Consider the following 25,035-nt stretch of genomic DNA (forward strand, 5'->3'; position numbering starts at 1 on the left):
CATACAATAATGGCAGCTCATAATTTACCTGCTCTGCCCATGTTACATCTTTTAATTTATTTTATAAAAAGTAAACTACTATTTTAATGGTTACATCTCAAGTTGACCATAATATCTTCCACAGATCCAGCTCTTTGCAGGTTACCACCTTCTTTCAACTTATCTGCACCCAATCCTCTATTTCAAGCATGCATTCTCTCCAATAACTGCTTTTGACTTCATGGGTTGAATGTCCCTACCCTGTCCTTTCCCAGGCCCCATGTGAATTTTTGTCTGTGACCAGTATCATGAAGTCTGTTAGGAGGCAAAACTATGACATCACTGAAACAGGAAGTGATGTCATTTGATTGACAGCTGCAGGCAGGATGACATCACCATACAGTAAAATGACAGAAGTCATGTTACTTGGCATGTTGAATCTCTTACATCTGACAAATGTTGTTTTGCCAGTCAAAGTAGTTCCATATGGAATTGCAAAGAGTGACCCATATTGCAGTACAGGCTTCCATACTTACCAACATTTCAGTTACTAAATTAGGGACAAATAGACCCCACTCTGAGAACACCCCCAAACTACAGGGGAACACCCATATATGCACAGGGCTTATATAGGCCTCCCCATTTTTGGGACGGGACACTTGAATTTGCCTGGATTGTCTCTGAAAATTTGGGACAGTGACTGCAAATTCAGGACTATTGGCAACTATGGGCTATCAGTGTAGGAACCAATAGAAGGCACCTGTAATATTTGTTAATCCACATTTACCATATAGAAATATATGAGGAAACCGCTTTTAGATCTGCCCAAAAAAGTTGCTGTTTGACTTTTGCTAAATTGGAATGGTCACTTCAGAGTTCTTTTGGTCTGTGGCTCGGCTCGGGCCACTTTTGTTCTATCAGTAAGGCAATGTCATGACCACATTCGAGCAAGGTATATGCAATAGATGAGTGATTTACTAATATTCTGAGGCTTTGCATTGGCAGTTAACAACTTGTCTTACTCTCTTCTTGTTGCAGAGAATACTATATAACTATGGTGAAGTGGGCAACCAATACCAAGGTGGCAGTCAACTGGTTAAACAGGGCACAGAATATCTCCATTCTGACACTGTGTGATGCCATTACCGGAGTTTGCACAAAGGTGAATGAATCTTTTATCTACTGGGATCTAGTTTTCTAAAAAAAAAAAAAAACGAATAGAGCAGACTGGATTCTGACACCTGAATGATGGATGGAGCGCTGAGGCGAATGTTGACTACATTGTGGAATGTAGTCACTTTCCAAAATGACTGTGTTATTTGGAGTAATGAATGTTCTTCAAATTACAAATTAGGGGCAAGGGGCACTATTGATTTTTGCTTGAGTTCTGTCAATACAACCTACTGCTATACAGCAACAGCTGAGAAATACAAGATGAGAAAAAGTGTAGGCAATAAGCATAAGCCTGAAGAATATTAAAGAGGGTTCCCTCCTGAATAAGGATGACATCAGGATCCACATGTAAATATAGTATTTACAACAACCTGCTTTAAGATCGGGCCTATTTAGATTTTTACATTTTGGATTTTTCCTCCCCACGTTCCATTAGCCATAACTTTTTATTTTTCCGTTCACATAGTTATTTGAGGGCTTATTTTTTGCAGGACAAGATGCATTTTTTAATGGCACCATTTAATTTACCATGTATTGTATTAGAAAACGGGAAAATAAATCTTTGTGTAGCAAAATTGGAAAAAAAAACAGAATTCCGTCAAGGTTTTGGGGTTTTGATATCACAGCGTTCACAATGTACTAAAAATGATCTGATTTCCTTATTCTGTGGCTCAATACGAATGTGGCGATACTAGACTTTAATATTTTTTTTTTTACTACTTTAAAAAAAATAAAAACATTTGTAAAAATAACATTTTTCTTCGCATCGCGAATACAGAGATGCATCAGGGCTTGTTTTTTGCGTAACAAACTGTAATTTTATTAGTACCATTTTTGTAGTATGTAAGACTTTTTGATCACTTTTTTTAGGGGGACAAGATGACAAAAAAATGGCAAATTGCGTGTTTTTCATTTTTTTCCATTACAATGTTCACCTGACAAGAATTATTTTTTTATATATTTTAATAGTTCAGACGTTTTCGGATGCGGCGATACAATACATTTATTTTTTTATTGTTTATATATTTTTACATGTAAAATTGGGAAAGGGGGTGATTTAAACTTTTAATATATTGATGGGTTTTTTTTAAATTTAAAACTTTTAAAACTTTTTTTTTTTTTTAACTATTAGCCCCCTTAGGGGCCTAGTACATGGGATCTTTTGATCCCCTTTTTACAGTCTCCAATCTGAGCTATGCCTCGTGCATAGCTCAGTATGGAGAAAGCCATGGCAGGCCTGGATCGCTTCTGCAGCGTCTAGGCTACCATGGCAACCGGTCGGAGTCCCGCGATTTCACTGCTGGGGCTCCGATCGGAAGGAAGAGGGATCCGCATCCTTATGCCTTCACTCACAGGTGCCGCGTTCAGCGTTGATCGCGACACCTGAGGGGTTAAATGGCACAGATGCTTCCTGTCAGTGCTGGCTATATGATACAGTCAGCACCCGCCGTGTATGGAGTGAGCCCGCTGCAGAGGCCCGCTCCATACACGTGCAGATGCAAAATGCCGTATATATATGGTGCTATCGGTTAAGGGGTTAACATTTGAGACCATATTGCTTTGCATTAAGGGCCACATGCACGTTTTCCTTACCGGGACATATCTAGGGTCTTTGGTTCCTTACTGATACTTGGCGTGGAAGGAACTGACAACCACATATGTATGGCCGTTCATAAGAGCCTCAGCAGTCAGAGGTGTTAAAATTACAGTCAATGACAATGACAATCTACAAAATGGCAAATCAGTAATACAACCTCAATTTCAAAAAGTTGGGACACTGTATAAAATGTAAATAAAAGCAGAATGCAATGATTTGCAAATCTCATAGACCCATATTTTACTCACAGTAGGACATCAGATGGTGAAAGTGAGACATTTTACCAGTCCGTGAAAAAAATTAACTCATTTAGAACTTAATGTCAGCAGCACTTCTCTAATAAATTAAGACACGGGCAACAAAAGACTGGAAAAGTAAGTGGTACTAATAAAAAACAACTAAAGGAGCAATTTGCAACTACAGTAAGTCACATGACTTGGTATAAAAAGAGCATGTCAGATAGGCAAAGTCTTTCAGAAGCGAAGATGAAAAACTGCATATAAAAAATGTGGAAAAATTTCATAAAAATGTTTCTCAATGTAAAATTGTGAAGACTGAATATGCCACCATCTACAGTACATAATACCATCAAACGTTTCAGAGAATCTGGAGAAATCCATGTGCAGAAGGTACAAGGCCAATGGTCAATATTGAATGCCCATGATCTACAGGCCCTCAGGCAGCACTGCATAAAGAATAGGCATGATTCTGTATGGAAATCTCTGCACGGGCTAAGGAACATGTCCAGAAATCTGTCAATATGGTTTACTGGGCAATCCACAAATGCAAGTAGGAACTGTATCATGCAAAGAAGAAACTATATGTCAACTCGATCCAGAAATATTCACTGGGCCAAAAGTCATGTAAAATGGACTGAGGAAAAACAGAAAACTGTTCTGTGGTCAGATTCATCAAAATTTTAAATGATTTTTTAGAAACCACAGACACGGTGTGCAGTCTCAAGAGGAGAGGGACCAACTAGTTTGTTATCGGCACACAGTTCAAAAGCCTACATCTCTGATGGTATGGTGTTGCATTAGTGCCTATGGCGTGGCCAGCTTACACATCTGGAAAGGCACTATCAATACTGAACAGTATATAGAGGTTTTAGAACAATATATGCTCCCATGTAGAAAACGTCTCTTTCAGGGAAGGCCTTGCAAATTTCAGCTAGACAATGCTAAACCACATACTGCATCCATAACAATAGCATGGCTTTGCAAAAGAGTCCCAGTGCTGAAGTGGCCTGCCTGCAGTCCAGATCTTTCACCAATAGAAAATATTTGGCGCATCATGACCCAAAATATGGCAAAGAAGACCTAGGACTGTTGAGCACCTAGAATCCTACATTTATCTCCAAAAATTCCAGCAATTTGTCTCCTCACTTCTCAGACATTTACAGACTGTTGTTAAAAGAAGAGGGGATGCTACACAATGGTAGACATGATCCTGTCCAAACTTTTTGAGATGCTTTGCTGCCATCCAGTTCTAAATGAGTTATTTTTTTATAAAATTGTAAAATTGTCACTTTCAGCATCTGACATGTGTTCTGTGATCTGTTCTGAATAAAATATGGGTCTATGAGATTTGAAAATCATTGCATTCTGTTATGTACATTTTATACAGCACCCCACATTTTTAGGGGGAACTGGGTTTGTACACTGCTCAAAAAAATAAAGGGAACACTTAAACAACACAATGTAACTCCAAGTCAATCACACTTCTGTGAAATCAAACTGTCCACTTAGGAAGCAACACTGAGTGACAATCAATTTCACATGCTGTTGTGCAAATGGGATAGACAACAGGTGGAAATTATAGGCAATTAGCAAGATACCCCCAATAAAGGAGTGGTTCTGCAGGTGGTGACCACAGATTACTTCTCAGTTCCTATGCTTCCTGGCTGATGTTTTGGTCACTTTTGAATGCTACCGGTGCTTTTACTCTAGTGGTAGCATGAGACAGAGTCTACAACCCACACAAGTGGCTCAGGTAGTGCAGCTTATCCAGGATGGCACATCAATGCGAGCTGTGGCAAGAAGGTTTGCTGTGTCTGTCGGCGTAGTGTCCAGAGCATGGAGGCGCTACCAGGAGACAGGCCAGTACATCAGGAGACGTGGAGGAGGCCGTAGGAGGGCAACAACCCAGCAGCAGGACCGCTACCTCCGCCTTTGTGCAAGGAGGAACAGGAGGAGCACTGCCAGAGCCCTGCAAAATGACCTCCAGCAGGCCACAAATGTGCATGTGTCTGCTCAAACGGTCAGAAACAGACTCCATGAGGGTGATATGAGGGCCCGACGTCCACAGGTGGGGGTTGTGCTTACAGCCCAACACCGTGCACGACGTTTGGCATTTGTCAGAGAACACCAAGATTGGCAAATTCGCCACTGGCCCCCTGTGCTCTTCACATATGAAAGCAGGTTCACACTGAGCACATGTGACAGACATGACAGAGTCTGGAGACACCGTGGAGAACGTTCTGCTGCCTGCAACATCCTCCAGCATGACCGGTTTGGCATTGGGTCAGTAATGGTGTGGGGTGGCATTTCTTTGGAGGGCCGCACAGCCCTCCATGTGCTCGCCAGAGGTAGCCTGACTGCCATTAGGTACCGAGATGAGATCCTCAGACCCTTATGAGACCATATGCTGGTGCGGTTGGCCCTGGGTTCCTCCTAATGCAAGACAATGCTAGACCTCATGTGGCTGGAGTGTGTCAGCAGTTCCTGCAAGACGAAGGCATTGATGCTATGGACTGGCCCGCCCGTTCCCCAGACCTGAATCCAATTGAGCACATCTGGGACATCATGTCTCGCTCTATCCATCTATGTGTTTCACCACAGGCTGTCCAGGAGTTGGCAGATGCTTTAGTCCAGGTCTGGGAGGAGATCCCTCAGGAGACCGTCCGCCACCTCATCAGGAGCATGCACAGGCGTTGTAGGGAGGTCATACAGGCACGTGGAGGCCACACACACTACTGAGCCTCATTTTGACTTGTTTTAAGGACATTACATCAAAGTTGGATCAGCCTGTAGTGTGTTTTTCCACTTTAATTTTGAGTGTGACTCCAAATCCAGACCTCCATGGGTTGAAAAATTTGATTTCCATTTTTTTTTTTTTGTGTGATTTTGTTGTCAGCACATTCAACTATGTAAAGAACAAAGTATTTCAGAAGAATATTTAATTAACTCAGATCTAGGATGTGTTATTTTTGTGTTCCCTTTATTTTTTTGAGCAGTGTATATACGAGCATTATAAAAACTTGTCTGCCAATCACTTGTGGTTGATTCGTATTTTAAAGATCGGAATGTGTAGTCTATGCACTGCCGTGCTTTTTATCTTCCTTCTTATCTGCAATGGTTTCATCTTGTGGAGATCAAAAGTTGACCATACACTTTATGGCCAACAGCTATTCCTCCCAATCGCCTGCTATCTCCTCCACACCATGGGGAGGAGCAATCGCTATGCCATCGCTCGTCTCCATGCTTTCTAATGCAGATTGCTATTAGACGGCACGATCTGCCGCCGGCAAACAATGATTTTTAAGTGTGCTTAATAATCATAATTGCCCGATAAACGAGCGCTTGCTCGTTCATCAGGCAATCAACGGCAGTATTACACTGTATTACACTGCCAGATGAACTCTCATTAATAATCATTTGCCGAAAAATCGTCAGGTGTAATACAGCCTTTAGACAGATTGGCTGCTTGCCTGACAACTGAATTGAATAGACTGTAGGTTTTTAGACAGTGTGTCTCTAGAAACCAGTAAGATATGACTGTTCAGCTTGTATTGGCACTGTACTGACAGCAGAGAAAGGGAAAATCAGCCGTCAAGGCATACATTCCATGATAATCCGATAGCATCTAAAAATATTTAGGTGGGGAACCGATTAAGCAAAAGATTCGGTGACATAACACTCAACAATCAATCGGTAAATCATAGCCTCTAGTAATGAGTGAATCGGTAAATGCGATCCTTCCTAGTTACCTATATGACTGCGGACTCAGCAAATCATTGTTCCAGGCACAAAGCCTCATTACAGCTGCCTAAATAATCCGGAAAAGTTTTAGAAATGTGACAGGACCATCTGTGATAAATGAAGGCTCTGTAGATCTAGCCTTCTCTCTTATTTCTGGCATTATTCTATATAGCCGACATCTGACACATCTGCTGATTACTTTGGTCTGTCTGGTCTAGTTATTAAAGGGATTCTGTCACCAGGATTGCCTGTAGAGGCGTTCATATGTGCAGTTCGGCCTCTTTCAGCATGTTTTAAATATACTTGTGTTACTACTATCAATGATTTAGTTTATATAAAAAATATAGATTTTATTCATATGCTACTGACCAAGGGGCTGTCCCTATCGCCATTGGAGCCCAGCCGTGCCCCTTCCCCTAGAGCCCAGCACCACATCCACATCCAATAATGCCCTCCTTCCAGCCCCAATGTCACTGCCCAGGAGCGCTGCAATCCCGCACATGCGCACGGACACCAGCACAGGGAAAGAAGACCGCGTGGGATTACAAGTTACAACGCTTATTATTACAGGCCAGTTTAGAATAATATATAACTGCAGTAAAGTGATCTGTACAGATCAATAAGTAGCGCCTTTTATTAGACTTAGTGGCTAGTGCAAAAACTGCTGGATTTTTTGTTTTTTTATTTAAATATAGATATTTAAATGTGAAATTAAAAATAACACCACCAAAAATTCTTTAAAAATACGTTAAACATAGCAAGGTAATTTAAACAATAGGTAATTTTCTGATGACATATTCCCTTTAGGTCCCGCTAGGGGACTTTATCATGTGATCCTTTGACGGATTCTCCCATAGACTGCAATGAATTACCATTGCAGTCTATGGGAGATTCATTATGGGAGATCACAGACATTGCCTTCAGGTGTCTGCTCACCCCGCCCACAATTTTAGATCTGGTGTGAGCGGGAAAAAGTCACAGATTGCGGCACAACTAATCGTTGCACCACCATCTTCGCCTGAAATGTGCCTAATTTAGGCATATTTCAGATTAGTATATGACCCCCAAAATATCTGCTTTCTGTCAGTAAATAGAACCATTTTCATCTGTGTCCACAGGCTGACAGTAATTGTCATGTCTTGTTTAAAGACCTGCAGGGCTCTCATGCAGTTAAAGAGGATCCATCACCTCTCCTGACATGTCTGTTTTAGCACCTACTTGTATTGTCCATGTAATAACAATTCTGGAACGTCTATTTTTATGACTCTATGTTGTGCCATTCTATTATTCCTATTAAAAGTTTATGAATTAATTACCAGCAGTCTCCAATAAATTACCAACTCCAGTAGAATACAAGTATTTACTAAGGGCCCACGAGGGTAAGGGATGCGTGCCCACGCTGCGGACCGCAAATAGCTTGAGCCGTGGTACTGATACGGACCTATTGACTTGAATGGGTCCATGATCTGCAAAACATGGCAAAAGATAGGACACTCTTTGTAGTGCGTCCGTGGGCTTCCAATCCGTGCCTCCGTTCTGCACAAGGTATGACCCCCCCATTTGTGGTCCGCAATACGGGCACAGAGCCCTTACGTTCGTCCGCATGAGCCCTAAAAGCGACATGTCAGGAGAGGTGACAGGTCCTCTTTAAATCTGTGATGACGGGACAATCAATTTAACAGATACAGTCCAGTGTTACAAAATATTTGTTCTAGTTTTATGCTGGGAAAAATATTTATTTGTGCTTTTTAACTAAAGAAAAAAAAATCTGAAACTCCCATATACGTATAATATTCTTTTGAGATTACTACTAATATTACTTTTCTACTATAATTAATATTTTCCCCGTTTTCAGATATGCCTTTTTTAATAGGTTATTCTTGGTCTTTCTGCCATTTCACTTGAGGCTTGAGTAATTAGCATTGGAAATTTACCGTGACCACTCACTTTCATATTCATTGATTTCAGCTTCTTTTTGGAAATCATTAGCCATTTCCATCCTGACAATAATGAATTTCGCGGCATTATCTTACATTTTCTCTTCAGAAAGAATGGTTTGTAGTTGCATTTATTCTCAGCATTGTAATAGATGATCAATGAGAAAAGTGCCTGCGCCTCGCTGATAAACCTTTCTCGCATGTTATCTTGGGAAATTATTCATTTTGGATTCCTTATTTTTTTCTGAATTTTAAAGCGGTTTTCCAACTGTTTTATACTGACGACCTATCCTCAGAATATGTAGGTCATCAGTATCTGATCGGTGGGTATCCGACGCCAGCACCCCTGCTGATCAGCTGTTTGAGGAGGCTGCGGCACTCCGATGAGCACTGCAGCTTCCTCGCAGCTCACCAAGACAGCGCCGTACATTGTATAGTGGCGGTGCTTGGTATTGCAGCTCAGCCCCATTCACTTCAATGGGACTGAGCTGCGCCTAGGCCAGGTGATAGATTATCGTGATGTCACTGACCACAGTGGTCTCCTCAAACAGCTGATTGGTGGGGGTCCCAGGTGTCGGACTCCCACCGGTCAGATCCTGAGGATCTATACTGAGGATAGATTATCAACATAGAACAGTCGGAAAAAAAACCTTTAACGTGAAGCTCCACCACTGGGGCCACTTTAAAGAATATGGGGGTCATTTATTATACTGAAATACTCGTATTTCAGGCGCAGATTAGTTAGTTAGTTGTTCCACTATCTGTGACTTCGCCCCGCTCACACCAGGCCTAAAATTTTGGGGGTATGGTGTGGGCGGGGACGGGCACGGGCCCGCAGGCCCGTCTCATTTACCATTTTCTACGCCTGTTTCAAGTGTAGAAAAAGGTCTAAAAGTAAGACAGCTAGGAAGCTGTCTTACATTTAGAACTGGCGCTGGATGTGCCGAAGTTATGGAGAGGTCGGCGCCTCTACATAACTGCAGCGCATCCTCCGCCAGTACAGGGGCTTTATTAAGACCGGCGTCTAAAATGCCAGTCTTAATAAATGTGCCACTATGTTAAGGAATTGTATCAATAGCGATTTTCTGACTTCATGTCATTAATGGAAAGATCCCCACTGCACGGATATAATTTCCTGTGTTCGTCCTGGTGACTTGTGTCTTATGATAGCGTTTGTCAGAATTTTTTGTCAAAAACTTATATTTTAGATAGTAGCAAATAATATTTTATATCCGTTAATCTGTACTTGTCATTTGCATTGTAAGACGACCGTACAACAACCACTAATCAGCTTCATATCACTGTATCGACAAAGATCCTAATCACCCTTTCGTTTGCACAGTCAGATGGCTGTGGGCAGTGGAGGGGAACTCTAGACTTTAGTATCAAATCTATGAAATATATTCACCAGGTGTGTCGGTTACTAAACAATTCCGTATCTTTCATTTTTTCACAGAAACACGAGGATGAAAGCGATGCCTGGTTACACAGACAGGTAAGCAATATTTTCAAATCAATTGATTTTTAATCAATATTTTCAAACCAGGACAATAATGCAAATTTATAACATTTCCATATGTTTTCTACCCAAACAATATCACACTTACATCTTCTTGATAAGTAATGTGACTTAATGTGCCTGTAGTTGTGAACAGTGTTATATGAGAGCTTTCTACCCTAAAAAAAATAATATATAATTTATACTAAATATGTCCTTAAAGGGGACCTGTGTGAATGTGTTTCACTGTGTTTGTGTCAAAGTATGTATGTATGTGTGTAATTGTGTGTATGTGCAAACTGTATATGTCTACATGTGAATACATGTCTATATAACAATATGTATGTGTGATTTTTTTATTTTATTTTTTTGTGCATACATGCAAGTTTGTATTTGTCCATGGTTATGACCCTGATCCCCCCCTCCTTCCCTTCCACAGTTCTGCGTACACCCGGTTCTCAGCCTGACTACTGTATTCTTTCTTATGGATTATAAACACAACATGCATTTATTTGTGCTGTCATTATAATATGTTGCCTGAAAATAAGATGTTATATTCCGACAATATGTTTTAATGACGGACTAAGTATTTAAGGAATGTTTTTTTAAATTATTATTTAGAAGGTAATGATTTTGTTTTTAAAGTAGGTTAAGATAAGATAAAGGGTTTTTGGTCTTCTATTTTAGGATATATTATGTTTTTGATATGTTTAAAAACATGGATACTTACAGCAAAAATCTAGATTGACTAGCATATTAGCTAGTTATATAATCTATTAACAAAACATCTCCAATCACTAAGTTTGGATTGAGCACCCAGCCCATTCACCACAGCATCCTCCTCATAATATGTCAAGGATATTTAATTAATCCAGAAACCAAAGATATGGCTTCAATTAGTGGATGTCATGTGAAATCATTACGGATTAATGTGGCACGCAGATCCAGTGAATCAGTATTTCATTCAATTACATTACATTTATCTAAGAAAAACTAATTTGAACATAATGATTTTATAATCTTATATACTTTTTTGTGCTGAAAGAATGAGCGTCTGTTAGATAAAATATCAGTTATTTGAATCAATCATAAACCTCTCAGTTTTAATATATTTGGTTTTCTATGATCTTATAGGCTATGGTTATAAATGCCTCCAGAATTTAGGCTTGTTTTATGTTAAGATCAATGTGAAAATCTTAAAAAATAAAATAAAAGGACCAATACTTGTTCTTACCACAACACCAAGATCTTTCCTTCCCAATACCAATCTTAGAATTCACTCACTGTGGTCCAGTGGGTTAGCATCTACTACTGGATGGTCCAGGGCCATAGACCCAATCCTGACAACCCAGTAGCCAAGTGTTTAACTTTAATTCTGTGGATTATTGTTCATTATTTCAGAGGTAAAATTTCCTGTTAATAGTCCTGAGGTTTTAATCCCCACTTCCTGTTGATGGCCTGGACAGTTAGATCCTTGATGTCCACAGACTACTTATGTACCTAGCTCAACATTCCTTTGCTGTAATGGAGCTCAAATGAGCCCATTTGGTGACCCTCCTCCAATGACAGCACACACTTTACAATCAGAGGCATCTCAGATTGATCTCATTCTCTTTTTGATGACAGTCCCTCCATTACTTCTCTCCAATAGAAGCATGTTGCAACTACCTACAACAAGATGGATTTGTGGTATCAAGGGAAATTTTTACAATAAAAAATTGACAGCAAAATCAAAAAGTATTGTATGGTCATTGTATTCATTCAACTGCCACAGTGACTGAATTGTATGTTTTCTAAATTGATAGTTACCATCCTTTACTTTTTGTTGTTTTATTACTGGATACTTTTTCATGCATTATATGTGGGGATGCTGTTCTATGAGCTTCTATCACTTTATATCCAGTTATAATTCCTCACAAGCTTCAGCAGGATCTAGACTTGATTTGACAAGAACACATATTTCTTGTTATTATGGGCAGTGGGTGTGCACCCACTGTACCAACTAACCAGTTTGACTTTGGGCCAACTATAAGAGTGTTATCCTGGCATTCCAATGGTCTTCACCTTTTAACACCCATACAGGAATCTGGTCTTCTCCGCTATCTCTTTAGATAGTACTGGTGTAGTTGGTGGCTGATCCACTGGGTCAAAAACACAGCTGCAAAGCACCGAGGCGTCAGCTAATATATGTAGTCCAGTAACAGGTGAAGATCAGGGAAGGCAACATACTACAAATCCAAGAAGGTCAGGTCAAGGTCAGGGCAGGAAGCAATCGGACAATACGAGAAACTGGCTAAGGTGAGGGCAGGTAACTATAAACTAGGTAACCTAAATAGCAGGCACCTTCCACCTGGGGAAGGCACCTTAAATATGCACAAGTTGCCAGCCATAGGCTGGAACAAATCATCACACCTGTCCTTGCCCTTTAAGAGTCTGCAGGAATGCACATGTGTGCCCTAAAGACAGGGACCCTGGCAGCAGGAGCAGGCTTTGGCCTACGCCTGGAGGAGGTGGAACGCCGGTGCCCGGGTTCGCTTTCAGCAACAAGAGAATGAGAAGCGGGTACAAGCCGCTAAGCAGAACAGCAACCAGGCTGATGAGTGATGCGGAGCCTGTAGGAGCAGGACAGCAACTGGTATGGTCCGCCAGCATAACATTTGTTGCAGCCTCACAGCATCATTAAGCGGCTACAGTTTGGGTAATAACAGATAACACTACACAATTGTTTTTCATACAGCTCAACTTGAAGAGTTTAGCTGAACCATTAGACTATCGATTTTTGCCTCACGAATGCTAAATCTGCTATCTTGTCTTTATTTCAGAATGAACAACCAATCTTCTCAAAGGACGGCAGAAAGTTCTTCTTTGTCAGAGCAATTCCACAGTTGGGTCGTGGGAAATTTCACCATATTGCAGTTTCTTCATCACAAGTAAGACATGCTAGATGGCACGGCTCATTATGGGGCTGGGTATTGATTTACAGCATAGCTACCGCCAATACGTGACAGTACAGAAGCTGACTGTCTAACTCCTGAATGATTTACATACCTTTTCCCAGGGAGCATTGCCTGACCAGTAAGTCTCCTCATGCTAGCAGTCTCCACAAGGAAAAACATTACCCCTGAGAGCTACATCAATATGGCTCAAAACATGGGTGGCGGGAAAAAAAGATGTGTTCCATATACTTATAAAATAGCAGAAAACATACGGCTGATCTACCAAGTGAACGTTTAAAGTACAAAAGGTTGTACGGGATTAGAAAGGCATGACGGCTTTCATCTAAGGACAGCACAGCGCCTGTCTCTGGTTAGAATCAGTTACTGCACTTCAGATCCTTTAAAGTAAATGGGGCTGATTTGTAATAATGCACACACCCCATGAGCGACCGGGGCACCGTGTTTTGAAAAAACAGACATATTTTTAAAATCCTGTACAACCCCTTTAGCGCACATTACATTGTTAACAACATTTTTAGTACCATGCCATGCTTCTGTGCTGCGCTATGAGCAGAAAATGCTTTCACAGACAGATGTTATGGAATTTCATAAGACATCAAATGAAAAAAAAAATTCTGGTAAATTTTATTAACATTTTGTATAAAGATAGATAGATACCAGAGGTAAATGATGAGGCAGCACTCCAAAGTAGAGAAAAGGTATGAGACCCTTTTATTCCCCTTCAGCAACGACAAAGGCCTCATTGTTTTATAGATGGATGGATAGATAATATTGATGATTAGATGGATCAAATCAGATAGATATGAATTAGATATGAATTGGATGGATAGATAGATAATAGATAGATATGAATTAGATAGATATGGATTACATAGATAGATATGAATTAGATACATAGATATGAATTAGGTATGAAAGAAAAGAAAAAAGAAGCCAAAAAACAGAACAAACATTCTTTTAGATATTATCCATTTCTTCATAGAGGCAGTGTCTCACTGTGTTATGTGCTGTGAGCGGCCTGGAGACATCAGGTAGTCGCCTACAGAGTTAATTTAAGGGCCACTTCTCACTTTTCATGAGACTGAATGAGGTTGAGCTGCAATACTACAGAGGAGGATACAGAAGGAGAGACCCATGTAGTTAATGAGATGCTCCAGGTCTAGACCTTTTAAATGCTGTGCTCTCAGATACGACTGGATGTTACAGTCTCTGTCTTCATTTAAAAAAATATGACACATTTATATTTGTAGCATTTTATTCGAAAAAAAAAAGGATTTCTTTTGCCTTACAACCATTTTATTCTTCTTTTAGGCTAACAACAGTAATGACAATTTACAGTCTATTACCTCAGGAGACTGGGATGTTACAGAGATTCTGGCATATGATGAAAAGAATCAAAAAATGTAAGTATATCAAGTATGTCCCCCTTCCATTACCTTCATAACTACCGTGTTTCCCTGAAAATAAGCCTACCCCGATAATAAGCCCTAGAGCTATTTTGCAGGGTTTTTGGAGTAGACTTAATACACTGCTCAAAAAAATAAAGGGAACACTTAAACAACACAATGTAACTCCAAGTCAATCACACTTCTGTGAAATCAAACTGTCCACTTAGGAAGCAACACTGAGTGACTATCAATTTCACATGCTGTTGTGCAAATGGGATAGACAAGAGGTGGAAATTATAGGCAATTAGCAAGACACCCCCAATAAAGGAGTGGTTCTGCAGGTGGTGACCACAGACCATTTCTCAGTTCCTATGCTTCCTGGCTGATGTTTTGGTCACTTTTGAATGCTGGCGGTGCTTTCACTCTAGTGGTAGCATGAGACGGAGTCTACAACCCACACAAGTGGCTCAGGTAGTGCAGCTTATCCAGGATGGCACATCAATGCGAGCTGTGGAAAGAAGGTTTGCTGTGTCTGTCAGCGTAGTGTCCAGAGCATGGAGGCGCTACCAGGAGACAGGCCAGTACATCAGGAGACGTGGAGGAGGCCGTAGGAGGGCAACAACCCAGCAGCAGGACCGCTACCTCCGCCTTTGTGCAAGGAGGAACAGGAGGAGCACTGCCAGAGCCCTGCAAAATGACCTCCAGCAGGCCACAAATGTGCATGTGTCTGCTCAAACGGTCAGAAACAGACTCCATGAGGGTGATATGAGGGCCCGACGTCCACAGGTGGGGGTTGTGCTTACAGCCCAACACCGTGCAGGACGTTTGGCATTTGCCAGAGAACACCAAGATTGGCAAATTCGCCACTGGCACCCTGTGCTCTTCACAGATGAAAGCAGGTTCACACTGAGCACATGTGACAGACGTGACAGAGTCTGGAAACAACGTGGAGAACATTCTGCTGCCTGCAACATCCTCCAGCATGACCGGTTTGGCATTGGGTCAGTAATGGTGTGGGGTGGCATTTCTTTGGAGGGCCGCACAGCTCGCCAGAGGTAGCCTGACTGCCATTAGGTACCGAGATGAGATCCTCAGACCCCTTGTGAGACCATATGCTGGTGCGGTTGGCCCTGGGTTCCTCATAATGCAAGACAATGCTAGACCTCATGTGGCTGGAGTGTGTCAGCAGTTCCTGCAAGACGAAGGCATTGATGCTATGGACTGTTCCCCAGACCTGAATCCAATTGAGCACATCTGGGACATCATGTCTCACTCTATCCACCAACGTCACATTGCACCACAGACTGTCCAGGAGTTGGCAGATGCTTTAGTCCAGGTCTGGGAGGAGATCCCTCAGGAGACCGTCTTCCACCTCATCAGGAGCATGCACAGGCGTTTTAGGGAGGTCATACAGGCACGTGGAGGCCACACACACTACTGAGCCTCATTTTGACTTGTTTTAAGGACATTACATCAAAGTTGGATCAGCCTGTAGTGTGTTTTTTCACTTTAATTTTGAGTGTGACTCCAAATCCAGACCTCCATGGGTTGAAAAATTTGATTTCCATTTTTTTTTTTGTGTGATTTTGTTGTCAGCACATTGAACTATGTAAAGAACAAAGTATTTCAGAAGAATATTTAATTAATTCAGATCTAGAATGTGTTATTTTTGTGTTCCCTTTATTTTTTTGAGCAGTGTATATAAGCCCTACTCCAAAATAAGCCCTAGAATACAGTAAGCTCCTCCCGCGCTAGGTTATGTTGCGTGACATCGGTGACCAGGAGAATAGGGTTACGGTACTGTAGCTAGCCTTATACAGGACGATCCACTCACCCAATCACTACTGTAGATGCGTCTATTGCCTCCCGAGATACCGCACCATAGGGAGGGCACGGTGCCACTGTCAGAGTGGATCCAGAGTCCCGCCTCCCAAGTGCAGAGAGGAGATAGGGCACGGTTCCATTGCCTATGAGAGAGAGTATCAGAGAGAGAGTGCCACCCACTGACACTACACCACCCAATGGGATTGTAAGTTAGGGTTATGGTTACTATTGTAACCCTAACCATTAAAAAATTTTGTTCAAGCATAAATGTGTGATTGTTGTTCATGGATCCAAAATAAGCCCTACCCCGATAATAAGCCCTAACCCTTTTTTCAGAGAAAAAAAAAATATAAGACCCTGTCTTATTTTCGGAGAAAATGGATTATTGTAGAAAAGAAAAACATGGATTATTGTAGAAAAGAGCAAAGACATCTGGGAAGTAAATATTGGGACCAAAATTCCTGAAATATGACTGCGCCTACACAGAGGTGTAGCTATAGGTGAAGCAGGGGAAGTGGCTGCTTTGGGGCCCGAACCGTTCATGTGTCAAGTGGCCCAGGAGCAGCTCAGCCCCATAGAAGTGAATGGGACTGAGCTGCAATAACGAGCACAACCGCTGTACAATATATGCCGATCTGCTTGGTGAACACAGAAAAGGCCATAGCGTGCACAAAAGCACCAATGCCGTCTCAAACAGCTAATCGGATAGAGTCCCGGATGTCGGACCCCCGCGATCATAAACTGATGACCTATCCAGAGAGTAGGTCATCAGTATTAAAGTCTCCAAAAACCCTTTTAATCATGTCAGATAAAGTTACTATCAAATTGAATTCCTCCAAAATGAATGATAACAATTGTCTATCCTGACGGAACCCGAGGATATCAACTATTGCAAAGGCTTGGCCATAGTGAGACATAATAAAATGAGCCTCAGCTCAGTTTCCACTGCTATACAGAGAAGACGTTTTGTGTTTGTTAGGTTACAGAGTCTTGACTCCTGAGGTCTGGCAATCATTGAGAATTCACAAAGGTTTCAATAAGAGACGGCAAATCTTTTCATCAATCTCGGCTTCCTGCGTCTTTGCAGGAGGAAGCGTCTCTCAGTGCCTGTTGTTGTCAGAGGGGAAAAAAATATATAATTAATAAAAATTCTAGGTCACTTTAAAAGGAAGTTACATTTTGTCACCTTGACAATAGGAAAGATTCGGTAAGCGAGAATGAACTCACAAGATCGCGGAAACATCCGGCTGCGCTTGGCAATTTGTCATCTTACACCTCTAGTTATTCCGCTTCATAAACCGAGACATGATTCATACATCTTAAAATTTAGGTGAAAGAAATTAATATGAGGATTAAATAATAATAATAATCAAAAGGAAAGAATCTATTTTTCATGTTGCATTAAATAATCCTCTTCATATAAAGGCGAGTTCAGATCAAACATGGACATTGTTTCGAAAGAAACTGGATTAATGATTTGGGACCAAGGAAAAGAGTTCAAAGTCGTCACAGTTTCCCCTTCAGCATTTTCAGCTTTAATTATTTTTTCCCCCTCTATGACTATAACTACCTGCTGCTACTTTGTAACTTTTATGTAAGACATATATTCTCTATTTCCTTTTTAATCTGTGTTTTTAATTTCATGTAGCTACTTTCTCAGCACGGAAGACTCCCCTACTCGCAGGCATTTATACAGGTATATAGTCATTGATCATTTACGCTGTGCTGTGATATTACTGCAGGGCATTATTTTTGGATGTCGTATTTTGGAAAGTAGTGTGGATAATGTTCCCATCATTAAGAGAGATGAATTGTATGGTATCATGCCGTTTTCAATCGCTATAGAATGGTTTACACCGCCCAGATACATTTTTAATAGCGTCTTTATATGGAATGGATGTGTACATGAAGCAGTGTGTGCCAGTCAGGCACCATAAAGCATTATGAAAAATTTAAGATTCTACAGCAATTTTTATTTTTAGAAAAATCTGATTAATAATGGAGAATGGCAAGCTTTGACTATTGACAAGCTACTTCTTCCCTTCCCTGCTGGTAGTACAGCTCAAATCTAGAGTCAGCAGATTTGTACCTACGGTATGAAACTGGCTGACCTGTTACATGTGCGCTTGACAGCTGAAGGCGTCTCTGTTGGTCCCATGTTAATATGTGCATGCACTGCTGAGAAAAATTAAGTTTTAATGTATTGCATCTGTTGCCATTGCACCTAGAGGCTCTGCTCTCTCAGTAACTGCCATGCACTCTGCACTTTGATTGACCGGACAGGAATTGTAAATCACACCTAACCATATCAATCAAAGTGCAGAGGGCGCAGCAGTTGCAGAGAGTAATGGTAACGCCCCCGTTGCTCCTAGAGGCTCATTTGCATATAATGAAACATCATTTTTCTCAGCAATGCGGGCACATATGAACATGGGACCAACACAGATGACTTCAGCTGCCAAGTGCACATGTAACAGGTCAGCCAGTTTCAGGGGTACAAATTTGCAGACAGATGCCCTTTAAGGCCCCTTTAGACAGTTTAACACAGTTTTTGGGAAGAATGATTTCTAAGACTACTTGCTTCTGATAATTGGCCTTTGTAAAGGTACAGCAGATTGATTTCTAATGAGCAATACTTGTCCGATGAAATCATTTTTGCTGACGGCACCAAAATCATTCTGGGCAGCTGATCGTGCTGTGTAAACAGGGATCTGCTGACCTGAAATAATGATTCTCTATAGGGACGAGCAATCGCAGATCGCTCATCCCTGTCTGGAGCAGATTGCATTGCTGCAAGTAAATACTGATTTCACTTCCTCTGATGAGTAGGCAATTACCGTCTCAGCGATGCACGGTTTGCTCCTAGTAATTGCCTTCTTGGTAGTCCTATGTAAGCTCGTAATTAGTATGCAGAAGACTATATTACAGCTGTGCTTTATCTGGAACTGTATAGGGTTTCCATAGAGGTACAGTACCAGAGTCTTCTACCATACCTCTGTATACCATTGTCAGATTTGATATGAATGCATTAGAAAGAAAAATTTCTGATGGATTGCAGTGGACCTCATATGTATGGAGCTATTCTCCCCTAAAAAGCAATGCACATGGGCTCAACAGTGTAACACAGTTGACAAAGGCATTACAGGTTCCAAGTGCCGCCGTGTAGGTGGCAATTTGTGAATGAGCCCTTAAGAATAAAAAGGATACCCCCATAAAAAGTATTTTTTAACCTATCCACATGGCCACTAGGACCTTTCACACACTAGAGAATGAGGGGTTCTCAAGTTCCCTCTCTGATTGGAGCAGTAATGCGGATGTCTGTCCAATGCTCTATTCACTTCCTTTGGGCTGACTGACACTGTCTACATTGGCACTAGAGACATGATAGCAACAGTGGGCCAACATAAGCATCACATGGGTCCAACCTTTGAAGGTTACATATTCTTTTTGTGGGAAAACCCATTTAAAAGGGTGGTCCAGTATCTTAATATTGATGGCCTATCCACAGGGCATCAATATTTGATTGGAAGGGGGGGGGTCTGGGTTTCAGAGTAGTTCCAGTGCCAGGAGTCAGCGCCATTACTACACAGCTCAGTCCATTGCGTAGCGGATGGAGCTGGTAACGGCAGCCCTGCTCCCAACAAAGTGAATAGGAGCAGTGCCGCAGTTACCGGCTCTGTCCACTATACTGATTGTGGGGGTGTGGAACGTCTGACACCTTCTGATCAGTTTTATAGTTAGCACAGGGAGTCACCATCAGATTTAGACTCATTTGGTCAGGACCTTCCGCTTTTTTGGCCAACTCTTAATAGTCTATTGACTTCATACGTCATCTGTTGAGTTTAGATTTTATATAACATGTAGTTAACTTATCTGTCCAGACTTTCCATTTACAGAGCTATGCTAGATTTTTTTATGATTCAGGAAAGTAATTGGGTAATCGATACTTTGCTATACGCTTGTCTTAGTTATTTTGGTTTTTTTCCTTGTTGCATCAGTAATAGCGGCTTTTCGTACTGTGAACTGAGACTGATACACTTTGCTAATTATTTTCTTTGCAGTACTAACACCAATGGGAGCTTCAACAGACAGTGCATCTCGTGCTTATTGATTGAGAACTGTACTTATGTCAGCGCCTCGTTCAGTCACACTCTGGAGTATTTCTTGCTGAAATGTGAAGGTATTATAGCCAGAGCAATACACTAACCTGCCTTCTGCAGTGATTAATGGTGCTATATGTGATCAGATAATATTCCATAAATCCTTTGCATGATGATGTTTTTAAAGAACCATTAAACACAGAAGACAGCAATTCATTTTTTTCTCTTAAGCCTTGGTATTAGGTATTAACTATTAACTGTACAATATAACTCTCTTCTTTGGTGATTTGCATACGCCTAGTAAAGAGGCATATTCACAACTTGTGTTTAAAGGGGTTCACCGGGAATTAAGAAAATAAAATTTATGAAAATACTTAAATATTACTTTATTATAAGTTTTTTCCCAAATGCCTTTCATTAGTATTAATGGCTCGTTCTGTCTAAGGAGCAATGATTAGGAGAAATAAAATGGCCGCCGTCCTATTAGTACACACAAAACCTGTCCTAATCACACAGGAGGGCAAGTTACTTCAGAACACTGAGCTAAAGAGCTGCCTCATCCTCCTCTCTGCTCTACTTGTCAGGGATTATAATCCTGAATACAGCTGATATTCAGCTGAATCTCTGTAGGAATGGAGTTCATGAGGAGACATGAAGTAAAGAGAGGAGGTGGGGATGTGGATAATAAGCAGCAGCACTTGTATGCAGTCTCCATTACCACAGTCTGTCCTGTCCGTCCTCTCTGTACTTAATGTTCATAGCACATGACAATTTATTTCTAACAATGCTAGAACCAGTCCTTTACCTCACACGGACCCAGAGCCATCTTTGGTCACCTTGCCTCCCAAATAATATCAAGTGATCGAAAAGTTGTATGTACCTTAAAATTGTATTAATGAAAATGTCAACTCATCCTGCAAAAAACAGCCCTAATAGCCTTTTTGACATCATAGAGGGTATTGTCGTCTACTGGGGAAAAAATTGTGTAAAAACATTTGGGATACTTTTTCTCCTATTACCACTTGTGAAAATGAAATATTTGAGACAAAAACTACATATAATTGAACCAACTACAATTTAAATTTGTGTCTAAATTTTTCCAAAATTCTATGAAACCCCTGTGGGTTCAAGCCAATCACTATACTACATGGTAAATTTCTTGAAGGGTTTACTTCCCAAAATGGCATCTCTTATGGGTACCTCAGAGTCTCTTTAAATGCAACATGGGGCCCAAAAATCTGCAGAATTAAGGCAATCAATATTGAAGTTTATTTTACTGCTAACCCTTGCTGTGCTACAGGACAAAATTAAGATTAAAATGGAATTTCTGCAGAAAAAAAAAATAATAATTAAAATTTCACCTTGCTTCAATACCTTTGAAACACCTAGAGGGTTAAAAAAAAGTTTCTAAATTCAGTTTATAAATTTGCTTGAAAAATTGCTTCAAAATTTCTGAGCCTTCTAACATCCTAAAAAATAAAATGGCATTTACAAAATGATGCCAACATAAAAGTGATTGTTTATTAATAACTATTTTGTGAGCTGTCTTAAAAGCTGATGAATTCAAATGTAATAATTGTGGATATTTTAAAAAATTTCTGTAGATTTTAGATTTTTATAAATAAAGATAAAACATAGTGACCCAAATTTATCACTGACAGGATGATGTGTCATGAAAAAAACATTCTCGAAATCGCTTGGATAAGTAAAAGCATTCAAAAGTTATTACCACATAGAGTGACATGTCAGATTTCCAAAATTAGGCTGTGTCAGTAAGGTGTCTGAAAGGGGTTAAAAAAATTATATAGCTAGTAATAAAGTCACAAAGTACAAGCACAATACAAGTGCAATAGCAATAGTCAATTAGGGTAAACATGAACACAGTGCAAGCATAATATCTACTACTATTCTACTATTTTAAAACCAGCACCTGGACCTGAATATTTTGGTATTTGCATGTAATTTAAAAATGTAGTATAGCCACTCAGTTATTCAATGAAATGTATCTGTGTAGCGCCACCTGCTGTTTGCTTTTTTTCCATTTTCCCTGTCCACCCCACTGAGGTGGATGCAGATGCTCAGTTCCATCCTGTAAACGCTAAGAACACCTTTGATAGCAATTTGTTTTATTAGATTGTTCTTATTTTAAGCTAAAAATACATTTTTTTGGTCTTTATTAAAAATATGGCATCCTTTTTTCTGTACAGAGCTGGGATGCTCTAGTAGCACCCTTTGGATTTTCTGTCTTTCCCATCAGACCCGGAGAAGTCGGACTCTTTATTTCTGCTCTCTGACCTTATAAACACTCAATATAGCTCAGTTCTTATATTACTGATAATAATGTGGCTGAAATAAGTGTTTATGATCTCTCAGTAGTTTAGAAATAAGGTTTATTAGATGACCGGCACAAAGTGAAAGTACCAGTCACACAGCTAGAAAAACAGTTAACCCTTTGTGACAGGACAGTTCAATATTTTTTAATAAAGGCCAATTGAAAAATATATTTTTAGCAAAAAATGAGTAACATGCCATCATTAAAAAAAATTGCCTCCAAAGATGCACGTAGCCTTTAAAGGGGTTCTCTGGAAAAGATAAAAGTGAAAATACTGAAAAAACAGGTTCTTATAAATAAACTCTTAAATGTCTTTATTTATAACAGCTCCTTTAGTCTAGGGAACAATCAGTCAAGTAGCTAAAATGGCGGCTCTTGGATTTATGATCATAAAATGACAGGCTGAGGTGTTTTCTAAAGACGCTCCTCTCCAACAGCAGCGCGTCTGCTCCTCATTTCAACCCTTCAGTCTCCGGGTAAAGGATGAGGTAAACTCCTTTCTGAAGCACAGGGACACAGCGGAGCCGTTATCTCAGCTTTCATCCGCACATAATATACAGCTTCACAGTGCTGAGACCGGCCGTCCTGCAGTGTCACGAGAAGGACGGATTTTATGATCATAAATCCAAGAGAAGCCATTTTAGCTACTTGACTGATTGTTCCCTAGACTAAAGGAGCCGTTATAAATAATTAAAGACATTTAAGAGTTTATTTATAAGAACATGTTTTTTCAGTATTTTCATTTTTATCTTTCCCAGAGAACCCCTTTAACTACCACCAACTGCAGAAGAACAGACATGCCCCTTGAGCTGATAGCTTGAAATAAATCTAGTAGAGCATTTGGAGCCTTGAATAGGGAGAGCTGTGGACCAACTTGAGGTACAGGGCTGGTTCTACTTTTCTTAGAAAAAGATTGTCATGTGCTATATGATATTTGATTTTCTTAGTTTTTTTTTACATTTAATCATGGAAGAACCCCTAGTGCAGTGTGAATGTAAACTAAGTGCCTTCAGGTCTGTTTTGTATCATGGATATCGCATGATTAGTGTACTATTTGCGCTCTTCAGGATTGTCGATTCAGTCATTGAATTATGTCATTAAAGCACCATACAGCTGATTAAAAGGAACCAAGCCAGATCATGATATTCCGGTCGTGTAGTAAATGTTTCACCTGTGTGGAAGGTGAAATTTTACATATATATATATATATATATATATATATATATACAGTGCTTTAAGTGGGCCAAAAGAGGTGCCGGTACTCTATTAGGCGCCGGTGCTCCCCCCCCCAATACTGAATTAATGTGTGTGTGTGTGTGATGAGGGGGGGGTCTGATGTGCAGGGGGGTACTGGTTCAGAGAGGAACGAATGTGCGGTGGTGGGGGGGGGGTCCTGGTACATAGAGGAACTAATATATATATGTGTGTGATGGGGGGGTCTGATGTGCAGGGGGCCCCTGCACATCAGACCCCCCCATCACACACATATATATTAGTTCCTCTATGTACCAGGACCCCCCCCCCCACCACCGCACATTCGTTCCTCTCTGAACCAGTACCCCCCTGCACATCAGACCCCCCCCCTCATCACACACACACACACATTAATTCCTCTCTGTACCAGTACCCCCCTGGCAGGGGGGTACTGGTACAGAGAGGAATTAATGTGTGTGTGTGTGATGAGTGGGGGGGGGGGTCTGATGTGCAGGGGGGTACTGGTACAGAGAGGAACGAATGTGCGGTGGTGGGGGGGGTACTGTACTGGTACATAGAGGAACTAATATATATATGTGTGTGATGGGGGGGTCTGATGTGCAGGGGGGTACTGGTTCAGACAGGAACGAATGTGCGGTGGTGGTGGGGGGGGGGTACTGGTACATAGAGGAACTAATATATATGTGTGTGATGGGGGGTCTGATGTGCAGAGGGGTACTGGTACAGAGAGGCACTAATGTGTGGTGGTGGTGGGGGGGGGGGTACTGGTAAAGAGAGGAACTAATGTGTGTGATGAGGGGGGGGGGGTCTGATGTGCAGGGGGGTACTGGTACAGAGAGGAACGAATGTGCGGTGGTGGGGGGGGGGGTCCTGGTACATAGAGGAACTAATATATATGTGTGTGATGGGGGGGTCTGATGTGCAGGGGCCCCCTACACATCAGACCCACCCATCAGACACATATATATTAGTTCCTCTATGTACCAGTACCCCCCCCCCCCCGCACATTCGTTCCTCTCTGTACCAGTACCCCCCTGCACATCAGACCCCCCCCC

At 41.0% G+C, this 25,035-nt stretch overlaps 1 protein-coding gene across 3 annotated transcripts in view; it reads left to right on the plus strand.

The window, feature by feature from the left end:
• The window catches only part of DPP6 (dipeptidyl peptidase like 6), a 1,686,142-nt gene that overhangs the window by 1,589,787 nt on the left and 71,320 nt on the right, over positions 1 to 25,035 (plus strand). For all 3 annotated transcript variants that reach the window (XM_040434145.1, XM_040434144.1, XM_040434146.1), the window contains 6 exons: positions 1,018 to 1,141; positions 10,123 to 10,161; positions 12,987 to 13,094; positions 14,433 to 14,524; positions 17,982 to 18,029; positions 20,395 to 20,513. In XM_040434145.1, the coding sequence (XP_040290079.1) occupies positions 1,018 to 1,141; positions 10,123 to 10,161; positions 12,987 to 13,094; positions 14,433 to 14,524; positions 17,982 to 18,029; positions 20,395 to 20,513 (530 nt within the window). The remainder of the gene's footprint in view (positions 1 to 1,017; positions 1,142 to 10,122; positions 10,162 to 12,986; positions 13,095 to 14,432; positions 14,525 to 17,981; positions 18,030 to 20,394; positions 20,514 to 25,035) is intronic.

Source organism: Bufo bufo, chromosome 5 (genome assembly GCF_905171765.1).
Source record: "Bufo bufo chromosome 5, aBufBuf1.1, whole genome shotgun sequence".
Classification (NCBI taxonomy): domain Eukaryota; kingdom Metazoa; phylum Chordata; class Amphibia; order Anura; family Bufonidae; genus Bufo; species Bufo bufo.